We start from the raw sequence: 22,989 nt of genomic DNA, 5'->3' as shown, positions 1-22,989 counted from the left end.
TGAGGAGATTGTGTTTATGAGTGGGAATGTGAGGGTGAGGTGGTTGACTATTAGTAAAGATAATGAAGTCTTGTGATTGTGAGCATTATTAAAACTAGACATGTAAAGGATGATTTGCAAATATTACTCACAGCCTTATGAACTTCTAATGCTATTCAGATTAAATTAAGTTGAGGCCCTCCATTGGTCAGAGTCCACAATGGATGTCGCGTCCCAGCTGTCTATGTCATACACAAATTAGCGCAGTACGATATGGCGAGCAAACTGTTGCCCATGTAACAAGCTCCTCCTCCCCATGCAGCTGATGAATCCAAAAGAATGCTAGAGACCAATATAGTTTGGCATCAGCGGTGTTGCAGGAGTTGCCAGTCAGAGTTGAACTAACAGCAGGACTGCCTTAGGGACTCCAGCTCCAGATTTTTCCTCAGGGTTTACTCATAAAGCTTTCCCTGTGAGCAGGTATCGGCACAAGGCAGCGGAGGTTTAGAGTTTTCCTTCTCCTAAATAAGCTGCCAACCATGGCTAAAGAGCCCCATCTGCCCAAAGTGACTGGTTTCAAGGTGCCAAGAATGTGCCTTTGCCCCTTCTCCTGTCAGTAGAAATGGTTCCACTGGGCTTAGTAGGTAAGCCATCTGTGAATGTCAGGAGCTGGACTTGGTTGTCAGAGGCTACTTGAGACACGCCACTGGGAGCATTTAATAGGTAGTGGGAGCACATCGTCACCACCAGCTCCAGATATAACAACCTTAAGGAACCAAGGACTGAGGAATATGCCCACCGTGTTATTGACCCATATCGGCGGAACAAGTGGTTGTTGACCACGAACCCAGGGTTTGCAGTGAACGATGCAGATGTTGAATTCTCTGACAGCTAGTGCTTCCTGAAATCTCATTCATTGTGTTTCATTTCGACAGACTTATTGAAGTAAGGTAAAAAAAACAAAGCTGCAGAATTGAGCAATATACTGAGAAAAATAAAATACTGTTTTTGTCTTCAAGTATTCGTTGCTAGCAACCTCTTCCACTAATACCACCGCTCGATTCAGTGTGGATAGTTTGGGTGAAATTTCCACAGTCGCTGCTTTGAATTATGAAAACGGGGACATGGTAGGAGAGACATTATTATTATTGAAGAATGTGAAGATCTTTTGCACGGATACGTTAGCCAGTATTTCATTCAAATCATTCAATCTGTTGTTTCCCTGCAGGTTTTCTATGCTGTGGTATCTATTAGTGACAATGTTACTGCCAGCCTTAGTTGCACAGGTACAGTGACCATCACTGTTACTGATGTAAATGACGAAACTCCAACCATCAGGTATATCAGTTCCATTGTTCATGGACAATGTCAGTTCTTTCAATGATGATTGCTTTTCAGTTTATTAATCAGAATATTTATCACACTTCCAGCTCTTGTCCGATAAGCACTTTGATCCTGAATGAAGAAGTTGCCGCTGGAAAAACATTGATTACTTTATCTGCCTCTGATGATGATAACAATGATAACTTGACCTTCAGCTTTGGAATAAATGTGCCCGAGTTTGAAATCCACCAAGGTAGGAACAACATTAACTATGAATGAACCAAAGTGAGGCAGAGTCCGATCTGTTTGAAAGGTTGTATTTGCTGATGACGCTTGTCATGTTTTTGCCAACATCTTTGTATGCTGTTCTTCATGAAATCCTGTTTTATGCCTATTATATATATTGTCAAGTTTGTCTTTGGTTTGCAATTGCACTTGTGTGTGATTTTTGCTTTCTGTGTGTTCCATGCTTCATCATTCGAGGGAGAGGGTAGGGCCACTTAAGGAAAAAGGAGGGAACTTGCTTGTTCAATGGTCCAATGGTTCCATTTAATATCAGCGAATGTACACAGAATACAGCCTGAAATTCTTACTCTCCACAGACATCCATGAAACAGAAGAAAAACCCCAGAGTGAATGACAGAAACGTAAGAACCTCAAAGCCCCCCATACACAAGCAGCAGCAAAAGCATCAACCCTCCCCCAACTTATTCCCTCAGCCACCCCCCGCCAAGTAAGCAAAAGCAAAGCATTCAAATACGATCTGCAGTTCAACAAAAACTATTGTTCATCCAACAGTTCGACATGCAACAGACTCTCTCTCTCACGAACAGGGGAGAGAGAGGGATCAGTCCTTCCACTGCGAGAGGGGAGACAAATAGCTCGCTGTTTCCATGTTACAGTCTGAAGCACCACTTTTATTTTGACTTCCACCAACTTGAGAATCTGCAGCAAACTCTCACTTACCATCGAGACAGAGAGAGAGAGAGAGAGAGTGATAGGCCAATTGCAGAGGCTTCCGACTGCTGTTTCAGTGTTCCGGTCTCCCGTGATGCTTCAGTTCGTGATATCAATGAGATACCGAGTCCACAGGGCTGCGTTAGGTCACACCCTGAAGGCCCCTATCTTCAGGCAGCTCCTGGAGATATCAAAACCCATCCAATCAGCAAGCTCCAGGAACAGGAACCCACCACGGTGAAGAATTGCAGTTTGAGTGCACCTGTAGATCACAGACTCTGACAGAACCCCAGCTACGTTGTAAAAGAAAGAAGAGGGATTAGAAAGACGAAGAATTTAAATTATTATGCAGATGGGCTGGGAGAAGTTGCTGTTTGGCACCATCCTTCTGGAGGTGGATGACGTCCTAAAGTAATATGTTGTATCAGTGCTTACTAAGAAGGATGTGGAAGATAGTGAAATCAGTATGGAGTGCACTAATATGCTACGCATTCTGAGATAAAGGAGGAGTTAATTTGGGGTATTTTTTTGGAACATTAATGTAGATAAATCCCCAAAGCATGATGGGATATACCCCAGATTATTGAGAGAGGGAAAAGACGAGATTGCTGGGGCCTTGTTGAAGATATCTGTGGCCTCCTGAGCCACAAGCAAGGTCCTGGAGGACTGGCGAGTAGCTAATGTGATTCTATTAATCAAGGAAGTAAAATAGAAATAATCCTGGAACTATAGACTGACTTGTTTCACATCATTGGCAAGGAAGTTACTGGAGAGGATTCTTAGGGTTAAGACTTATGAATATGTGAAAAACCGTGGCTTACTAAGGGAGTCAGCATGGCTTTGTGCAGGGCAAGTCGTCTTATTAACTTGATTGAGTTTTTTGAGGAGATGACAAAGGTGATTTCTGAAATTTGATCAATGGATATTGTCTGTATGGATTTTAGTAAGGTGTTTGAAAAGCCCTTCTTAGAAAGTTTATCTAGAAGATTAAAATGAGTGGGATCCATGGTAACTTAGCCAATCGGGGCCATAATTGGCAGGGTGGGTAATGGTTGTTGGGATTTATTGTGGCTGGAGATCCATGACTAGTGGTGTTCTGCAGGGATCCGTACTGAGCCCTCTTCAGTTTGTGATATATAGAAATGATCTGAATGAAAATGTAGATGGGTGGGTTAGCAAATTCACAGTTGATACAGTGACTTGTGGTGTTCTGGATAGTGTAGAAGATTACCAAAGGATATAATGGGCTATAGATCAGTTGCAGTTATGGGCAGTGACATGGCAGATGGAGTTTAATCTGGCCAAATTTGACATGTCATAGTTTGAGACATTAGATGTAAAGAGTCAGTACGTTGTCAATGGCAAGCCCCCTGAACCCGAAGACCCCTCTGTAGATCACAGCATTTCTGTACTTAGGGATCTTAGGGTCCAATTCAATAGCTCCCGTACAGTGGCTGCAAAGGTTGGTAGCATAGTAAAGAAGGCATTGAATTCAAGAATCAGGAAATGATATTGCAGCTTTATACAATTCTACTAAGGGCACATCTGGAATGTTGCATTCAGTTCTGGTTCACCCATTATAGGAAGGATGTCAAGGCTTTGGAGAGGATGTAGAAGAGGCATGCAGGATGCAGCCTGGATTAGAGAGCACATGCTGCAAGGAGAGGGCAGATTATGATATTTTCCTGTCCAACACTAGCTTTCCAAAACAGACATCCTCTTCCACTCCATCACAGTAAATGGACAGAGGAAAATACACTCAGATGGATGTTTTCAAAACCAACCTGAAAACATTTACCTTGAAAATTCCTGGCTCATGAGAGCTTAAAATCGAGGTGGAATATTTGGAATAAGATTGAGAATCCCTAAATTATTCTACAGGAGTACACAGAAAACAATGTAAACACTGAAACTATCCGGTCGTCAGCTCCATTAAGCTCCTCCAGCTCCATCTACAGTAGAATCTGTGGGTTCTCCGTTAGCCTCATTGCCTACCTCAGAACCGAAGTAGAAGCAAGTCATCTTCAGTCCCTACGGACTGACTAAGAAGCTTTTTAAAAAAATTATTTATTGAGATATGGTGTAGAATAGGCCCGTCCAGCCCTTCGAGCTGCAGCCCCCCAGCAACCCCCGATTTAACCCTAGCCTAATCACAGGACAATTCACAATGAACAATTAACCTACCAACTCATATATGTTTGGACTGTGGTAGGAAACCTACGCAGTCACAGGGAGAACATTTAAACTCCTTACAGAGAGTGGCAGGAATTGAACCCGGGTTGCTGGTACAGTAAAGGGTTGTGCAAACCACTATGCTACTGTGCCACCCCATGGAATAAGACAGAGGACATCTTGGCACTTCTTTGTAGTTAGTATTGTGATCTCATTTGTGGTTTGTTACTGCTCAACTCTGCGTCTGCATAGAACATTTGAAGCTTTGCTTTTGAATTACATTTCTGATGAAGTGTCTTGTCCTGAAATCTTGACTGTTCTTTTCCCTTCATAGATGCCGCTTAACCTTCTGAGTTCCTCCAGCATTTTGTGGGTGTTGCTTTGAATCATATTAGTGATTCCTTGTGCTATTTTGTCTTTGTGATAATTTTCTATGAGGCAATCCATTGCAAAATATCTTGTGGTCTCTAGTAATGTTGTCTGTTTTAGCTCAGGATTCACAACTTAGAAATTCTGATCAACAGGTCTATATTGTTATCTAATGTTACCCAGAGTAATTCGTTAAAATGTAAGCTTATCTCTTTCAGTTTCCAATACTGCAACAATTACCAATTCATTGAAGCTAGACTATGACAATGCCTCAACTATCAAATTATATACATTAAATGTAGTGGTTACAGACAGTGGACTTAATACAGCAACGTGTAATCTGAACATATCATTGGCTCCCATCAATGAAGCTCCTGTATGTGATGCTGATCTTGTAGCAGGTACATTTAACACACAGAAACTAATGCTCATATTCTGGCATTGAATAGTGATTGCAAACATTTACTTTTACCTTTCTGGTCATGTTTTCTGCTTGCAAGATAATGTCTTCTTCGTGCCTGAATTGCCAGACGAGAATGCGTGAAAATGGTGGTGAAGTAATGTGGCAATCAGTTTTGTGCAGTCGTAGAAGAGAGCAGGAAATATGTCACAAAATGCAACAAAAGCAGCCTCCTGCTCTGTTTTAATGCATAGCTAGAAACATGAAGACTCTGGTGCCAACACGATGGAGAAATTCTACTGTCACGTGGATTGCAATTTCCAGACCAGCTCTTGTCTGAGTGCTAGTACATTTTTGGAGCAAATCCAATGTAGAATTCAGCAATGACATGCTGGACCTTGTTCAGAAATACTTGCAATTCTTGGGTAAATGTAAAAAGACACCAAGTTTGGTTGCTGGACTGAGCTTGGTGAACTCAGTTTGCTGGAGTTTTTGCTTGTACTCTAATACTCAGGGAATTCTGCTGCAAAGCTCAGCTTTGCTTCAGTTTCCCAGTAGCAGCTAAGGAATGTGTTACTAATGTTGCCCACAATCGAGGACCTGTTCGCTGTTCCCATGGCCCTGGGAATCTGTTCACTGATCCTGCTGGTCAAAGAATCTGGCCACTTTATCAGGTTAGATCTGAAACAGAACAAACAAATGTGTTCAATTCAGTGGAAACAATTATGGACGTCTCCAAACGGAAGGAATGCTCTGACGCATTCAAGTGCTCAGTAAGTTCAAGAGCTGGCTAAGCCAATGTGTGTGGTTCAGCCGTTAAAATCTTTTTCATCAGCTTTATGATCTGGGCTTCTTCAGGTCCATTGGCGTGACATTGCGTTGTACAAGGCTCGGTCACTGTGCAAGGCCTTCCTAATAAGGATGTTAACATTACTTATGGGCAAGACAACAAGGGTGCAGCTACAAGAAGTAATTACTACATTAAAGTGAGTGCAAGTGGCAGACTCTGACCCAATGTGTCCTACAATGAACATGAGACCTCTTAGGTTTAGTTGTAGTCAATAAACTAGAGCCCAAATATAGAGTATTAAACATTCAATGTTGTGCTCCAAAGATAAATTACAAACATCTGTTAAAATTCTGGATTTAATTAAAACTGGTTGTCACTTGACCTGGTAATCAGAAACTGTCGATCTGCAGGAGGTAGATACAAACTGAACAGGGTGCAAGCCAGACCATCTTGTTCACAGAAATCTTCGAGATCTCCAGAAAAATGATCTCTGGAAATCTTGTTGGAAATGAATCTAGAGCCTTGAACTGCTCAACACTGAAGAATCATAAAAACAAAAGACGTAGGAGAAGAAATAGGGCTTAAACGCAGAGAGTAGTTGGTGAGTGGAATGCACTGCTGACAATGGTGGTGGAGGCAGATACAATAGGGTCTTTTAAGAAACTCTTAGATAGGTACTTGGAATTTAGAAAAATAGAGGGCTGAGTGGTAGGGTACTTCTAAGCAGCTTCTAGAATAGGTTACATGGTCGGCACAACATTGTGGACCAAAGGGCCTGTAATGTGCTGTAGATTTCTATGTTCTATGTTCTAAGGGCCTTCAAGTCTGCTCCACCATTCGGTCATACCTGATTTATTATCCCTCTCAAATCCATTCTCCTGCCTTCTCCCCTAACCTTTGACGCCCTTACTAATGAAGAATCTATCAGTCTCTGCTTTAAATATACCCAATGAGTTGGCCTCCACAGTTATCTGCAGCAAAGAAAGCCATAGATTCAGCATCCTCTGACTAAAGAAATTACTTCTAATCTCTGTTCCAAAAGATGACCTTCTGTTTGGAGACTGCACCCTCTGGTCCTCGAATCTCCCAGCATTCTCTCCATATCCACTCTATCCAGGCCTTTTAGCTTTCAATAAGTTTCAATGGGATTTTGTCTCATTCTTCTAAACTCTGGTAAATACAGGCCTAGGGCCATCAAATATTCCTCATACATTAACCCCTTCATTTCTAGACTCATTTTTATAAATTTTCTCTGGACCCTCTCCAATGCCAGCACATCCCTTGTTAGGTATGGCACCCAAAACTTCTCACATAACTCCAAATTTGGTCTGACCAACGACTTATAAAGCCTCAGCATTACATCCTTGCTTTCTATTCTAGTTGTCTCAAAATGAATGCTAACATTGCATTTACCTTCCTTGCTACCAACACGACCGGCAAGTTTTATTTATTTAGAAATACAGGATCCTAGCAGGCCCTTCTGGCTCATTGAGCATGCACCACCCCATTACACCCATGTGACCAATTAGCCTATTAACCCATATACCTTCTAGAATGTAGGCAGTAACTGAAGCAACTGGAAGAAGCCCCATGCGGTCACAGGGAGGATGTACAAATTGCTTACAGACACTGACGGGAATTGAACCTGGGTCACTGGCACTGTAATGACCTTTAGAGAATCCTGCACTTGGACTCCCAAGTCCCTTTGCACCTTTGATTTCTAAACTTGCTCCACATTTAAAAAATAGTCTATGCCTTTATTCTTTCTACCAAAATGCACGACCATACTCTCCCCTTCACTGTATTCCATGTGTCTGAATCCTGGAGGAAAGCTCAGGCAGAAAACCTTTACAGACAAAAACTCTGTATCCAAACTAGTAACTGGAGATCTGGGATTTAACCTGTTACAAGGTTTTGAAGACAAGACTTGCTGTTCCTAAAAGCCATGCAAAATAAGTGGGAATTGTTCAAAATCTAGAGCATGTGATATGGAGGCACTTGATATCCTTAAGGTACAGGAGCTTCACCTTTCAAATAGAAACCACACATCTAATGTTTTCAGTTTGCTACAGACTTGTCAGCAGCCAAGGACTCCAAGTGTGGCATTTCCTGTCATACTGCCAGACAGCCTTCTGAAATAATGCAAGGCACTTCTCTTTTCCCTCAGATATATTCCCACAAAAACAATAGCCTTTCATTATTGAGAAATAATGATCTGCTAAGTAAGTTTGTCCTCGATAGCCACAACTAGTAGAATTTATTTATTGCTGCATTGGAATTAATAGCAAGAGTAAAGTGAAAAACATAGTTAAGATTATTCCAATACCAAATCATTAGTTTATCTAAATGATAAGTTAATTCACTGCCAATCACTAACATTAATATTTCTTAACGAATCTCTTTACCCAGAGGGTGGTGAATTTGTGAACTCATTGCTGTGGAGGCTAAGTCAATGGGTTGCATAGGTTGATAAGATCTTGATTAATAAGAGCATTAAAGGTTACAGTGAGAAGGCAGGAGAATGGGGTTGAGAAGGGAAAATAAATCAGGAACAGACTAATGAGCTGAATAGCCTGATTTTACTCCTATGTCTTATGGTCTAATGTGAAAATGAAACCTAATTTACAGTGAGTACATCTCTTTTGTTACAGGACCAACAGTTACTATTCCAGAGACCACGGCTGTTGGCACTTTGGTGTACAAGTTAACTGCATCTGATCCTGACGGAAATTCTTTACAAGTAAGTAAGTTTTAACCATGGATTGCTTCTGTTTTTAATTAAGACATAAAATTTAGGATTCCAATGTCATCTTGAACCATTTTCACCTAGGATGTATTAATTTGCAAAGTCTACTGTGTAATAACAAGTGATCAGAGACTTTCTAGTGTGAGGCCTACTTAGAAGATCATAAGACAAAAAGAATTAGAATTAGACCATTTATATATTTTATTCAATGATTCTTTCTTTATTAATCTTTTTATTGATTTGAATAAAACATATACAGACAAGGGGAAAATTATCTCAAATATATATATCAACAACAATATAAACAAAAAATGAAATAGATATTACCATAATCATACATAATAATAAACAAATATGCAATATATAGCAAAAAAGACAACTAATTCTCCTCTTATCAATTCATAAGAGAGGGGAAAAAACTAAATTTAAAATGAAGGGAAAAAAAATCCCCACTGCACTAAAAAAAAGGAAAAAAAGGGACTGGGCAGTCCATTCGGAGAATACAACCAAGAAAAAAAAGGAAAGACTGTCTGATCAAATCTAAAACTTTGAAAAAAATAAAGTAATTGGAAGAGTAATAAATCAAATTAAATGAAAATATAAAATAAAAGGTCACCATATTTGCTCAAATTTAAAGGATGTATCAAATATCCGACTTCTTATTTTCTCTAAACTTAAACAGGACATAATGGAGGAAAGCCAATAAAAAACAGTAGGTGGATTAGAATCTTTCCACTTCAATAAAATAGCTCTCCTAGCCAATAAAGTCGAAAAAGCTATCATATGTTGAGCGGAAACAGGAATATTTCCTGCTTCCGATGGGATAATCCCAAAAATTGCCTAAGTAAATTAGGTTGTAAATCCAAATCCAAGACAATGATTGAATAAATAAAATTATTTAATTTTATTTAATTAACATTTGTTTCAATTAGCCTAATAGTAATCCTGCGGTATTAGTGATGGTGCATGACCATTGAGGAAACCAATCAATTCATTGCTTGATAGGCGTTCACACTGACCTTTCCCAACTGCTTTTAGACAGCAATTCCTTCCCTTTCCTATTATGTAAATAGATATTTCTTCCCTAATTCCTTTAAATGTCATTTCCATCATCTGCTTTGCCCTGTTCCACCTCCTTCCTCCATTCCTGTTATCTCCACCACCATTCCTTATAGCTCCCATTCCCTCATATGTTTTTTCCATTAACTTTCACAATAGCTAATTTGATTTTCTCATCCGCTCACTTTGGTCTTTTTCTTTCTCCACCCTGTTAACCATCAGCAAACGCACAGCTTGTCTCACAGTTCCCATCATTTCCCAGCTCCAAAAGGATCCAGTTATTTTTCCCTGTACGAGCACTGCTTGACCTGAATATTGTATTTGTTCCAGACTTTCCCTTACCAACAGCACATGATCTGGGCCAGTGAAATATTAACTCTATTTATGGACATCGATGATAATAACAGGTCTGAGGTCTGAATCCCGAACAATGCAGAAGCTCCCATTCCTTGTGTTTGGTTTCAACAATTGTATGTTAAAATAAGAGAGAAAGTAAGGTACTTCTGCAACAGAAGTAAATGTTACACTTACAGAAATTTTACTTTTCATTATTTTTCAAGTATTCCTTCCTGGCAAGCTCTTCAGACAACACTACTGCTCGATTTAGTTTGGATACTTTGGGCCAAATTTCAACAGCAGCTGCTTTGAATTTTGAAAATGGTGACATGGTAGGAGATACATAGTAATTATTGAAGAATGAGAAGGTCCTCAGCATAAATATATTAGCCAACATTTCATTAAAGCCATTTACTCTGTTTTCTATTATTTTTGAGAAGATTTTCAATACATGCACTTTATTCCAACTGTGTTTTAGATTTCAATCTGTTGTTTCCCTGCAGGTTTTCTATGCTGTGGTATCTATTAGTGACAATGTTACTGCCAGCATTAGTTGCACGGGTACAGTGACCATCACTGTTACTGATGTAAATGATGAAACTCCAACCATCAGGTACATTGAACTGTTGGCAGCCAAGATTGTTTCTCTTGTGATGATTGCTTTTCAGTTCATTAATTAGAGCATTTTCCCCAATTCAGCTCCTGTCCATTGAGCACTTTGATCCTGAATGAAGAAGTTGCTGCTGGAAAAACACTGATCAGTTTGTTTGCTTCAGATGGTGATAACAATGATAATCTGACTTTTAGCTTTGCAGTAGATGAGCCCAACTTTGAAATCCACCAAGGTAGGAATAGTAGCAAGTTAAACAGAATGAAGTCTACAAGCTATAGGAGAGAAATTGCACTGCTGCATGTAAATATGTTGGGGAAGCTTCCAGAAAATTATTCACAGTGAATCACAATCTGTGCAATTTGTGTCAACCGTATAACATTCACATATTGTTCTGTCTCCACTTTTGCACGAGTCCTGTATTCATCTTCATCTCAGCTGCAAATCTCTTTACTCTGACATTTCATTCATCAAACCAAACAATGGATGTAACAGTTCCTCTATTAAGTATCAACATTTCTCAGTAGTAATACATTGCAATTTTTTAAATCACAATAATGTCTGCTGAAATCACAACAATCGTAATAATGGTTCTCTTACATTCAGTCTGGCATGTGGTTGTGAGCTAATTTGGTAACTGGTGCTAAACATGGGGGAAGGTGGGGAAGGAGTTTTTCTGATATTGTCTTACATGTTTCTTTTATATTTCAGTTTCTGACACTGCAATAATTACCAATTCATTGAAGCTAGACTATGAGAATACCTCAGCTATCAGATTCTATACATTAAGAACAGTTGTTACAGATCAGAGCGGTAACATAGCAATGTGTAACTTGAATGTATCTCTGAATCCCGTCAATGAAGCTCCCATTTGTGATGCCAGTTTTGAAGCGGGAACAGGTGAACACAGTTATTATTAACCTTGACTGAGAGTTGATCAGTGAATATATGCGTTTGACTTTATGCTTATTTTTCTTGTGAAATTTTCATTTTTGTCCTTGCTCTTGTACCAGAGCTTGGAGAAAACTGGCAACAGATCTACATCACAGTTCTTATGACAGGACAAGGAGAACTGCTTGCTCCTGGTCATCTATCTGCCTCTGATGCCTTCTTCGCTTCCAAACCATGCCATAGGCTTTTGCCATCAGGAATTGTCATAGATAGGAAAGAAATAATGCCTGACCTCAGAGTTTACCACATACGTTCTCGTAAATAATTTAGGGAGAAATAAAACTAGTCCATATACCTTAAGTCCCCAAACCATTGGAAATTGTATGCTTTTGACATGGAATAATTCCTCAGTCAAAGGTGAAAAAGTTTTTCAGTTTCTTTGAACACTAAACTATTAGAATGTCAGAATTATGAATTTACTTCCATTAGCTCCATCATAAGACCAAAAGATATAGGAGCAGAATTAGGCCATCTGGCCCATCGAGTCTTTCTTCATGGCTAATCCATTTTCTCTCACAGCTCCAATCTCCTGCCTTCTTCCCATATCCCTTCATGCCCTGACCAATCAGGAATCTATCAGCCTTTGCCTTAAATATACCCAATGTCTTTAACAAATTCGCCACTCTCTGGCTAAAGAAATTCCTTCCTCATCTCTGTTCTAAAAGGACACCCCTCTATTTTGAGGCTGTCACCTCTGGTGCTAGACTCCCCCCCACCATAGGAAACATCTTCTCCACCCCCACTCTGTCGAGGCCCTTCAACATTTGATAGATTTCAAGGAGGTCACCCCTCATTCTTCTGAATTCCAGTGAGTAGAGGCCCAGAGCCATCAAGCGTTCCTCATGTGAAAAGCCTTTCAATTCCAGAATCATTTTCCTGAACCTCCCTTGAACCCTCTCCAATGTCAGCACACCCTTTCTTAGATAAAGGGACAAAATCTGTTCACATGTACATGATCAAAGGTATAATGTTAAATTATTTCCACTGGTACAGGACCATCAGTCACCATTCCAGAGACCGCTGCTATTGGGACCTCTGTTTATAAATTAACCGCATCTGATCCTGATGGAAATACTTTGCAGGTAAGTCTTTTCTGAAGGATATTTGTTCTTAAAGTTTAAAGATGTAAAACAGAACATAATTTCAATATGATTTTGATTCACTTTTGTCCAGAATAATTAACCAATGTGTAAATTTCTACTGAACTTTGGGTTTGACTTGTAGAAACCATTCAAATATGTGATTCAAAGATTACTGAAATGAGAGTCTAAATCCTGAATGACCCTGAATTCCCATTGCACATCTTTCATTTTAACTAATCAAGGTTGAGATAAGACACAAGTTGAAGACCCTGTGGATTAATAATAGAAGAACAAATTAACCGAGCAGCTGGACATCTGAATTAAAAATGAACTGCTGTCAGTACACAGCAAATCTTCAAGAACGCATGGAGGGAGAAATGGAGAATTGTTTCTTACTGCCTGTTACACTGCAGGTGTTTAGGGCAGCAATGAATGCCGTCCATCTCTGTCTGTCCATACTGTCACACACAGAAGTAGAAGGATTCTTTATTGCTCATCTATAACAATTTTTTTGACCATCTAGGGTCCTTAGCCCTGAGCTGAACCCCTGAACCTGGAGGACCAGTAGACCACTCTTGGACTGGCCTCTACCCTTTGAACTGTTTGGCATAGGTAACCCTATCAAGGGCCAAAGCTTGGAGTCCCTGACTCCAGCCAATATAACTCTAGTGGGGCATTGAGGCACACTTGCCTCCAAACCCCTCCGACAAGGTGGTGGTTCATCTGGAGGAAAATTGTTTCTGTATGTCGACATTTCAGGCTTTAAGATGAAGGGAAAAGAGGAAAGGAGAGAGAGAACAGAAGGACATAGAGTAGAGGAGAATAGATGAAGATACAGAGGAGACAATACAAACCTACCTGAATGTATGTAGCTACAGAATGGGACATTATACTCACTTAAATCTAACCTTGCTTTACTTTGCAGTATTCCATTCTGCCAAATTCCACCCCCAACACTACTGCTCGATTTAACGTGGATAATTTGGGACTAATTTCTACAGCATCTGCTTTGAATTTTGAAAATGGTGACATGGTAGGAGAAGTTTTATCAATAATAATTAACACATTTTCCTCACAGTTACTTTGTCCTATGCACTTTATACAGCATTTCCTTCAAATCCTTCTTTGTGTTCGTTCCTCCAGCTTTTCTATGCTGTGGTAGCTATCAATGACAGTGCGACTACAAGCCTCGGGTGCACAGGCACAGTGACAATCACAGTTAGTGATGTAAATGATGAAAGTCCAATATTCAGGTACATTAACTGACACTTCAGTATTGACAGACAAGATCAGTTGCATTGTATATTAAATATTCTTTAGTTTATTAATTGGAACATTTATAACACTTCAGCTCCTGTCCAATGAGTACTTTATTCCTGGATGAAGAAGTTCCTGCTGGGACAGCAGTGATCACTTTATCTGCCTCGGATGATGATAACAATGAGAACCTGACCTTTAGCTTTGCAGTAAATGAATCTGTCTTTGAAATCCACCAAGGTAGGAATAACATTTAGTAAGAACAATGGAGTGAGGCAGGGTAAAACTCCAACCATTGCAAAGCATTCAATTCCAGTGTTTTATTTTCTGAAATTCCTCTGATGTTGCTTACAGTGAATTCCTGTATACGTGAGGTCCGTGACTATTGTATTAAACCTCTAAACTTACTGACCTTGCCTTTATAGCACTTTCATGTGTTTTTCTTTCTCCAGTGTAGCAGATATTTACTGTAATACTTCTATACTTTGACTTCGGATTGTAATGGTTCCTCGTGTTTAATTGTACTAATTGTTTATGTGTATAACCATGAAATATAAGTTGCATGCAAATGACTGTCCATTCCCTGGTACATTCCTCTCAGTGTGATCTGATTTATTGTGTCATAATGGATAAGTATGGGGAATCTCGATGGATTCCTGATTTCAGTTATATTTCTGATTTCTTGATTAAGAAGAATCAAAATGTCCTATCTTTAGTTATTCATCTGATATGTTTATTCTATTCCATTGCTCACGATCTAAAGATCACAGGCATCAGAAGATAGAAATTGTCATATGTCGTACTTTGCTAATAGCTGGTATTGATCAATGTTTCATTTGGTTGCAGCATGTGCCTTTTTGCCTTACAGTTGCCAACACTGCAATAATTACCAATGCACTTAAACTGGACTATGACAATGACTCTGTTGTCAAATCCTACACACTGAACGTAGTCATTACAGACCTTCAAGACAATACAGCAATGTGCAATCTGGACATAGCCTTGCTTTCCATCAATGAAGCTCCGATATGTGAGGCTGATTTTGAAGCAGGGACAGGTGAGTATATTCAGCTGGAGTTAAGTGGTGATCACGAGTGGGATTTTCTCTGACAGCTGTATCTTCCTACTTATTAGTTTATTTTCCCATTTTAATCTGATTTAGTTTACATGAATTTAATTTAGACCTTTGACTTATGCCTTATTAATAAAGTTAAAACTCATGGGATCCAAGGGAAAATATAAAGCTGGATTAAAATTGGCCCAGCAGAAGAAAGCGAAGCTTGGTGGTCAAGAGAGGCTTTGGTGACTGGTGAGTTGTGTACAGTGGGGTTTTGCAGGGCTTAGTACTGGCAGCCTCACTTTTTATATGAATTAGATTACTCTTTTATTGTCATTTAGTAATGCATGCATTAAGAAATGATACAATGTTCCTCCAGAAAGATATCACAGAAACACAAGACAAACCAAGACTAAAAAAACTGACAAAAACCACATAATTATAACGTGGTTACAACAGTGCAAAGCAATACCGTAATTTGATGAAGAACAGACTATGAGCACGGTAAAAAAAAGTCTCAGTCTCGCGAAAGTCCCATTATCTCACGCAGATGGTAGAAGGAAGAGAAACTCTCTTCCTGCCATGAGCTTCCAGCGCTGCAAACTTGCCGATGCAGCATCCTGGAAGCACCCGACCACAGCTGACTCTGGAATCCATCCGAAAACTTCGAGCCTTCGACCAGCCCTCCGACACTGAGCACCGAGCACCATCTCTGCCGAGTGCTTCGACCCCAGCCCCAGCAACAGGCAATGGGCAAAGTCGAGGATTTGGGGCCTTCCCCTCCGGAGATTCTCGATTGCACAGTAGCAGCGGCAGCGAAGCAGGCATTTCAGAAGTTTCTCCAGATGTTCCTCTGTGCTTCTCACGTCTGTCTCCATCAAATCAGGATTGTGAACGGTACCTATTTAACAAATACGATATCATTTTGGAGCGGCCGCGCGTGCTGCATCGCATTGCCATCTTCTCCTCCCCTCCCCCTTGAATTGGACTCAAGTGCAAGGATTATTGTATGTTTTCTGATAATACCTAAATTGACAGTGAGATTGCAGGAAGCTATCAGTTGTTTGTAGATGGGAGCCAAACTGACAAATTTACTTCAGCCTGGAGAAGCATAAAGTGAATGCATTTGAAGAGGGAGGGGTGTGAAAAGCAGGACAAAGGGATACATAATATAAAGTAAAATACTATGAAGGAACTCTGAGGAACCTTGCAGTGTACATTCGCTGATTCGCAAAAGTCACAGGCAATTGAAGAGGCATATGAGATATACTTACTTTCATTGACTGAGGTTAGAATACAAAGACTGGGTGTTGGCGCTGGAACTGTACCAAACACCAGTTAGCACACGCATCTGGGTCTTGGGCCAAAAAGTCGGCTGTTTACTCTTTTCCTTAGATGCTGCCTGGCCTGCTGAGTTCCTCCAGCATTTTGTGTGTGTTGCTTGGATTTCCAGTAACTGCAGATTTTCTCTTGTTTGTGAAACACCAATTAGGCCTCTTCTCGGTTTCTAATCACAATCCAAAGACATATGGGTTAGTAAGTTAATTGGTCGTTGTAAATTGTCCTAGGGTTAGGCTAGGGTTAAATAGGCTGGGCGGTGAGGCTCGTTGGAAAGGAAGGGCCTGTTCCATGCCGGTTCTCTAAATAAATAAACTAAATATACAATTCTAGGAAGGAAGTGCAGAAAGTCTCAGGGAACATTTACACGATTGCTGCCTGATTGCGGCCATTACAGAGACTTGGATGGCTCAGGGGCCGGAATGGGTACTTCGAGTGCCAGGCTTTAGATGTTTCAGAAAGGACAGGGAGGGAGGGAAAAGAGGTGGGGGCACTACTGATCAGAAAAGAAGACATGGAGGGATTGTCTACAGAGTCTCTGTGGGTGGAAGTTAGGAACAGAAAGGGGTCAATAACTCTACTTCTTTTTATAGACCATCCAATAGTAACAGTGACATCGAGGAGCAGATAGGGAGACAGATTCTGGAAAGGAGTAATAATAACAGGGTTGTCGTGGTGGGAGATTTTAATTTCCCAAATATCGATTGGCATGTCCCGAGACCGAGGGGTTTAGATGGGGTGGAGTTTGTTAGGTGTGTTCAAGAAGGTTTCTTGACATAATATTTAGATAAGCCTCCAAGAGGAGAGGCTATACTTGATCTGATATTGGGAAATGTACCTGGGCAGGTGTCAGATCTCTCAGCGGGAGAGAATTTTGGAGATAGTGATCACAATTCTATCTTCTTTACCATAGCATTAGAGAGGGATAGAAACAGACAAGTTAGGAAAGCATTTAATTGGAGTAAGGGGAAATATGAGGCTGTTAAGCAGGAACTTGGAAGCATAAATTGGGAACAGATGTTCTCAGGGAAATGTACAGAAGAGATGTGGCAAATGTTCAAGGGATATTTGTGTGGAGTTCTGCATAGGTACATTCCAATGATACAGGGAAAGGATGGTAGGGTACAGGAACCGTGGTGTACAAAGGTTGTTGTAATCTAGTCAAGAAGAAACGAAGAACGTTCAAAAAACTAGATAATGATAGAGATCTAGCAGATTATAAGGCTAGCAGAAAGGAGCTTAAGAAAGAAATTAGGAGAGCCAGAAGGGACCATGAGAAGGCCTTGGTGGACAGGATTAGGGAAAACCCCAAGGCATTCTACAAGTATGTGAAGAGCAAGAGGATAATATGTGAAAGAATAGGACCTATCAAGTGTGACAGTGGAGAAGTGTGTATGGAACCGGAGGAGATAGCCGAGGTACTTAATGAGTATTTTGCTTCAGTATTCACTACGGAAAAGGACCTTGACTATTGACTTACAGCGGAATGAAAAGCTTGAGTATGTAGATATTAAGAAAGAGGATATGCTGGAGCTTTTGGAAACAATCAAGTTGGATAAGTCACCGGGACCGAATGAGACGTACCCTAGGCTACTGTGGGAGGCGAGGGAGGAGATTGCTGAGCCTCTGGTGATGATCTTTGCATCATCAGTGAGGACGGGAGAGGTTCCAGAGGATTGGAGGGTTGCAGATGTTGTTCCCTTATTCAAGAAAGGGAGTAGAGATAGCCCAGGAAATTATAGACCTGTGAGTCTTACTTCGGTGGTTGGTAAGTTGATAGAGAAGATCCTGAGAGGCAGGATTTATGAACATTAGGAGAGGCATTATATGATTAGGAATAGTCAGCATGGCTTCGTGAAAGGCAGGTTGTGCCTTACGAGCCTGATTGTATTTTTTGAGGATGTGACTAAACACATTGATGAAGGTAGAACAGTAGATGTAGTGTATATGGATTTCAGCAAGGCATTTGACAAGGTACCGCATGCAAGGCTTATTGAGAAAGTAAGGAGGCATGGGATCCAAGGGGACATTGCTTTGTGGATCCAGAACTGGCTTGCCCATAGAAGGCAAAGAGTGGTTGTAGACGGGTCATATTCTGCATGGAGGTTGGTCACCAGTGGTGTGCCTCAGGGATCTGTTCTGGGACCCCTACTCTTCGTGATTTTTTTTGAATGACCTGGATGAAGAAGTGGAGGGATGGATTAGTAATTTTTCTGATGACATAAAGGCTGGGTGTGTTTTGGACAGTGTGGAAGGCTGTCAGAGGTTACAGCGGGACATTGATAGGATGCAAAACTGTGCTGAGAAGTGGCAGATGGAGTTCGACCCAGATAAGTGTGAGGTGGTTCATTTTGGTAGGTCAAATATGATGACAGAATATAGTATTAATGGTAAGACTCTTGGCAGTGTGGAGGATCAGAGGGATCTTGGGGTCGAGTCCATAGGACACTCAAAGCTGCTGCACAGGTAGACTCTGTGGTTAAGAAAGCATACGGTGCATTGGCCTTCATCAATCGTGGGATTGAGTTTAAGAGCAGAGAGGGAATGGTGCAGCTATATAGGACCCTGGTCAGACCCCACTTGGAGTACTGTGCTCAGTTCTGGTCGCCTCACTATAGGAAGGATGTGGAAACCATAGAAAGGGTGCAGAGGAGATTTACAAGGATGTTGCCTGGATTGGGGAGCATGCCTCATGAGAATAGGATGAGTGAACTCGGCCTTTTTTCCTTGGAGCAATGGAGGATGAGAGGTGACCTGATAGAGGTGTATAAGATGATGAGAGGCATTGATCGTGTGGATAGTCAGAGGCTTTTTCACAGGGTTCTCTTCTTCGGGAGCACTGAGCCACGGAGGTTGCTTCTTTGTCATATCATTAACTATTTTAAATATTCAAGCTCTCCTCCGCCACTGATCTGATTTGGCAGTGCGTGCCGTTTAAATGCAATATTGCAGCAAATGTGTAGCATTCTGAAGCAGTACCATCTATACCTACAATCTCAACCATCTAGTTGTACAAGGATGGCAGGCTCATGGAAATACTAACCCCTTCCTATTCTTCTCCAGGGCATAAGCCATCCTGACTTGAATATTTTCACATCATTCTTTTACCAACGCAGGATCTAAATACAAGAATTTTGTCTCAAACACCACAGTGAAGACAACCATTGCAAAATAAAATACCTCAGCAATTAGAGCTGTGGTTCACCAGCACATTCTGAAGGGCCAGAAGGGATATGAAATTTTTTGGTAAATCTGTGACCAATGTGTACATATATTTTTCTTTAAAGGACACTCCAGTGGGTCTATACTTTAACATTTCCAATTCCATCAGGAAACCCTGTTGTAAGAAAGCAGCATCCATCATCAGCGATCCCCACCACACAGGCCATGCACTCTTCTTGCTGCTGCCATCAGGTAGAAGGTACAAGAGCCTCAGGACTCACACCACCAGGTTCAAGAGCAGTTACTACCCCTCAACCATCAGGCTCTTGAATAAAAGGAGATAACGACACTCATTTGCCCCATTAGTGAAATGTTCCTACAACCAATGATCTCATGTTAAGGACTCTTTATTTCATTATCTCATGTTCTCATTATTAATTGCTATTTATTTATATTTGCATAGTTTGTTGTCTTCTGCACTCAGGTTCTCTGGTTGGTCTTTCACTCATCCTGTTTTAGTTACTATTCTACAGATTTGCTGAGTATGCCCACAAGAAAATTAATTTCAGGGTTGTATACGATGACGTAGATGTATTTTGATAGTAAAATTGAGTTTGAACTTTGAAATAAAAATGATTTCTATAACACAAATACAAACACAGATGATATAACACATATCATGACTAGCAAAAATGACAGAAATTTAACAGCACTTTTCGTAATAGCAATTAGCACAATGTGCTTATTCACCAGTACCTGATATATAAAGCTGCAGATTTTACTGAAATAGGCAAGGATGTGATGTGGAAAGATCTGGACTCTGACTTGTACAAAGAACTAGTCATTTTGTTGGCAGTCATTGCCCTTCTCTCATTGCCATCGAGAACTTGATGGCAAACCTTCTTCTTGAACAGGTGCTGTTGTCACAATATAATTGGGTAAGGCATCTCAGAATCAGACATAATGATGATGAAGGAATGTTAATTTCAATTCAGCAATCCCCTTTTGTACCTAAAATAAGAATAGGGGTATACTTTCAGGTAAGGATGGCGTGTAACTTAGAGACAAATTACTGGTGGTAGCATTTTTATGCAACAGCTGCTTTTATCCTTCCTGATTGTAGAGTTGAAGGTTTGCAAGATGTTTTTTGAGTAATTTAGGTGGAAAACTGCAGGATGTTTTGTAGATGGCAAATACTGTAGCCACAGTATACTGATAATGGAAGGGATTACTGTTTTGTAAATGGATTAATACCAGACCAATATGAAAAGCTCCTCTCAGCTTATTCAGAACTGAATTATTAGCATGCTAAAACCATTAACTAATTTGCTGCTCTTTCTATATACAGTAAGTAGGATATTGTTCATACTAAATATATTTCTTCTGGGCAGGACCAGCTGTCACCATTCCAGAGACGAGTCCTGCTGGTACCTCGGTCTATAAGTTAACTGCATCTGATCCTGATGGAGACAGTTTACATGTAAGTCTTTCCTTATAATAGATTGTTTCTACTGCTGATCAAGTTATAGAGATAAAATTGAAGTTTTCAATCTCATCTTGAACCGCTGTTATCCTTATTGCAATGATTCGTTGTGGTCTTTCATTAAAAAATCAGTGCTAATAAATGATTAAGGGTGAACCACATATTGCTAGGTAGCCAGCCTCTTTACTGCTGGTAGGCCTGTTGATCAAATGAAACCATGGCAATTATTAGTTCTCCCCAAGCGGTTAATATTAGGTAGGATATGGTAATCAGTGCAAGTAATTACATTATTTTTTTTCTTGGAGAATACTATTGGCTATCTATTCACTGAGTTTTGCTTTCCTTTTTCCTTCCTCTTAACCCCCTACACATTTCTCAATTTCATTTTTTTCAATTATTTCTCAAACTGTCCGCTCTATATCCTGCCCCAACTTCATGCCATCTCCTGCCATCATTTTCCTTTTCTTTCACTCTCCATATTTTCCCTTAAATCCTTCCCCTTCTCTCCTGTACCACCTTCTTTTTTTTCTGCTGGTTTCCACTGAACTCCACCCTCCTTTCTTCTTCCATACTTCACTCTCCTTCCTCTTTTCTATCTTATCCACCCTATTGACCTCCTCAGACACTCATTAATCCCTCATCTACTCAGATCCAGTTATCTGCCCATGTGCTATTCGAGTTGGTGTGAACATTTCACTTTGACACTGCCTGACCCTCAGCAATAGCAAACAAGTAGATATTAGCTCTTAACACAGAAGTTACTTGATATCTTCCAGTTATCGAACTTGCTGTAATTAGCTGAAGCCTGAATGATCTAGAATTTGCATGACTTGTGTTTGATCTCAGTAAACAGAAAAAAGTAAGGCAGGAAGTAAAGCTTCTCAAAATGCTCCATCACAGAATGAAATTTTGTACTGATATGAATCTAGATGTTTTTTCCCCGTAGTATTCCATCCTGCCGAGCTCTTCTACCAATACCACTGCTCGATTTAGCGTGGACAATCTGGGTCAAATTTCCACAGCAGCTGCTTTGAATTTTGAAAATGGTGACACGGTAGGAGAGACTGAATAACAAGAAGATCTTCAACAGACAGAATTTAACCAGTTTATACATCTGCCATGTGTATTTTATTCAAACATTTCAATCTGTTCTTTTTCACTAGTTTTTCTATGCTGTGGTAGCTATTAATGACAGTGCGACTACAAGCCTCGGGTGCACAGGCACAGTGACAATCACAGTTACTGATGTAAATGATGAAAGTCCAGCATTCAGGCACGTAACATATCATTTCACTACTACCAAACAAGGTCAGCTGTAATGAATGTTCTTTGGTTTATTAATTAGAATGTTTATCACATTTCAGCTCCTGCCCATCAAGCAACTTGATCCTAAGTGAAGAAGTGGCCACTGGAACCAAATTGACCATTTTATCTGCCTCAGACAATGATAACAATGATACTCTAACATTTAGCTTCTCAGTAAATGAGCCTGACTTTAAAATACAGCAAGGTAGGACAAGCATTAACTTCTAACAGTGACAAAATAGGGCAAATCCAATCTATTAAAGAAAGATTACAATATGAAGCAACTCCTAGTTTAGCAAATGTCCAACATTATTGTTACTAGTATGAATCAGTGCAACTTCTACAATGTGTTTGTCAAGTCTCTGCATTCCTATCACAAACAAGAGAAAATCTGCAGATGCTGGAAATCCAAGCACCCCACACAAAATGCTGGAGGAACTCAGCAGGCCAGGCAGCATCTATGGAAAAGAGTACAGTCAACGTTTCGGGCTGAAACCCTTCCCATTTGCTCTTCATTCTGCTGGGTTGTGAAAGTTTGTTTCTGCACTTTGATCTCTGAATGGAATATGAAGAGAGAAGCTATTAGAAGCTAACAGCTTCTCTCCTATGAGAA

At 40.3% G+C, this 22,989-nt stretch overlaps 1 protein-coding gene across 9 annotated transcripts in view; it reads left to right on the top strand.

Moving 5' to 3' along the window:
- The window catches only part of LOC134359482 (protocadherin Fat 4-like), a 164,068-nt gene that overhangs the window by 75,458 nt on the left and 65,621 nt on the right, over positions 1 to 22,989 (top strand). For 8 of the 9 annotated variants that reach the window (XM_063072794.1, XM_063072796.1, XM_063072800.1 and 5 more), the window contains 18 exons: positions 999 to 1,106; positions 1,208 to 1,317; positions 1,410 to 1,555; positions 5,019 to 5,201; positions 8,642 to 8,730; positions 10,356 to 10,463; positions 10,635 to 10,744; positions 10,831 to 10,976; positions 11,453 to 11,641; positions 12,686 to 12,774; positions 13,700 to 13,807; positions 13,918 to 14,027; positions 14,126 to 14,271; positions 14,900 to 15,088; positions 20,980 to 21,068; positions 22,018 to 22,125; positions 22,235 to 22,344; positions 22,436 to 22,581. In XM_063072794.1, coding sequence (XP_062928864.1) covers positions 999 to 1,106; positions 1,208 to 1,317; positions 1,410 to 1,555; positions 5,019 to 5,201; positions 8,642 to 8,730; positions 10,356 to 10,463; positions 10,635 to 10,744; positions 10,831 to 10,976; positions 11,453 to 11,641; positions 12,686 to 12,774; positions 13,700 to 13,807; positions 13,918 to 14,027; positions 14,126 to 14,271; positions 14,900 to 15,088; positions 20,980 to 21,068; positions 22,018 to 22,125; positions 22,235 to 22,344; positions 22,436 to 22,581 — 2,284 coding nt within the window. The remainder of the gene's footprint in view (positions 1 to 998; positions 1,107 to 1,207; positions 1,318 to 1,409; positions 1,556 to 5,018; positions 5,202 to 8,641; positions 8,731 to 10,355; positions 10,464 to 10,634; positions 10,745 to 10,830; positions 10,977 to 11,452; positions 11,642 to 12,685; positions 12,775 to 13,699; positions 13,808 to 13,917; positions 14,028 to 14,125; positions 14,272 to 14,899; positions 15,089 to 20,979; positions 21,069 to 22,017; positions 22,126 to 22,234; positions 22,345 to 22,435; positions 22,582 to 22,989) is intronic. The other variant, XM_063072797.1, reaches the window with a different exon arrangement.

The sequence above is a fragment of the Mobula hypostoma genome, chromosome 20, assembly GCF_963921235.1.
Source record: "Mobula hypostoma chromosome 20, sMobHyp1.1, whole genome shotgun sequence".
In the NCBI taxonomy this organism is placed as follows: Eukaryota; Metazoa; Chordata; class Chondrichthyes; order Myliobatiformes; family Myliobatidae; genus Mobula; species Mobula hypostoma.
The sequence above is the reverse complement of the archived record's forward strand: the minus strand, read 5'-3'. Positions and strand labels throughout refer to the sequence as shown.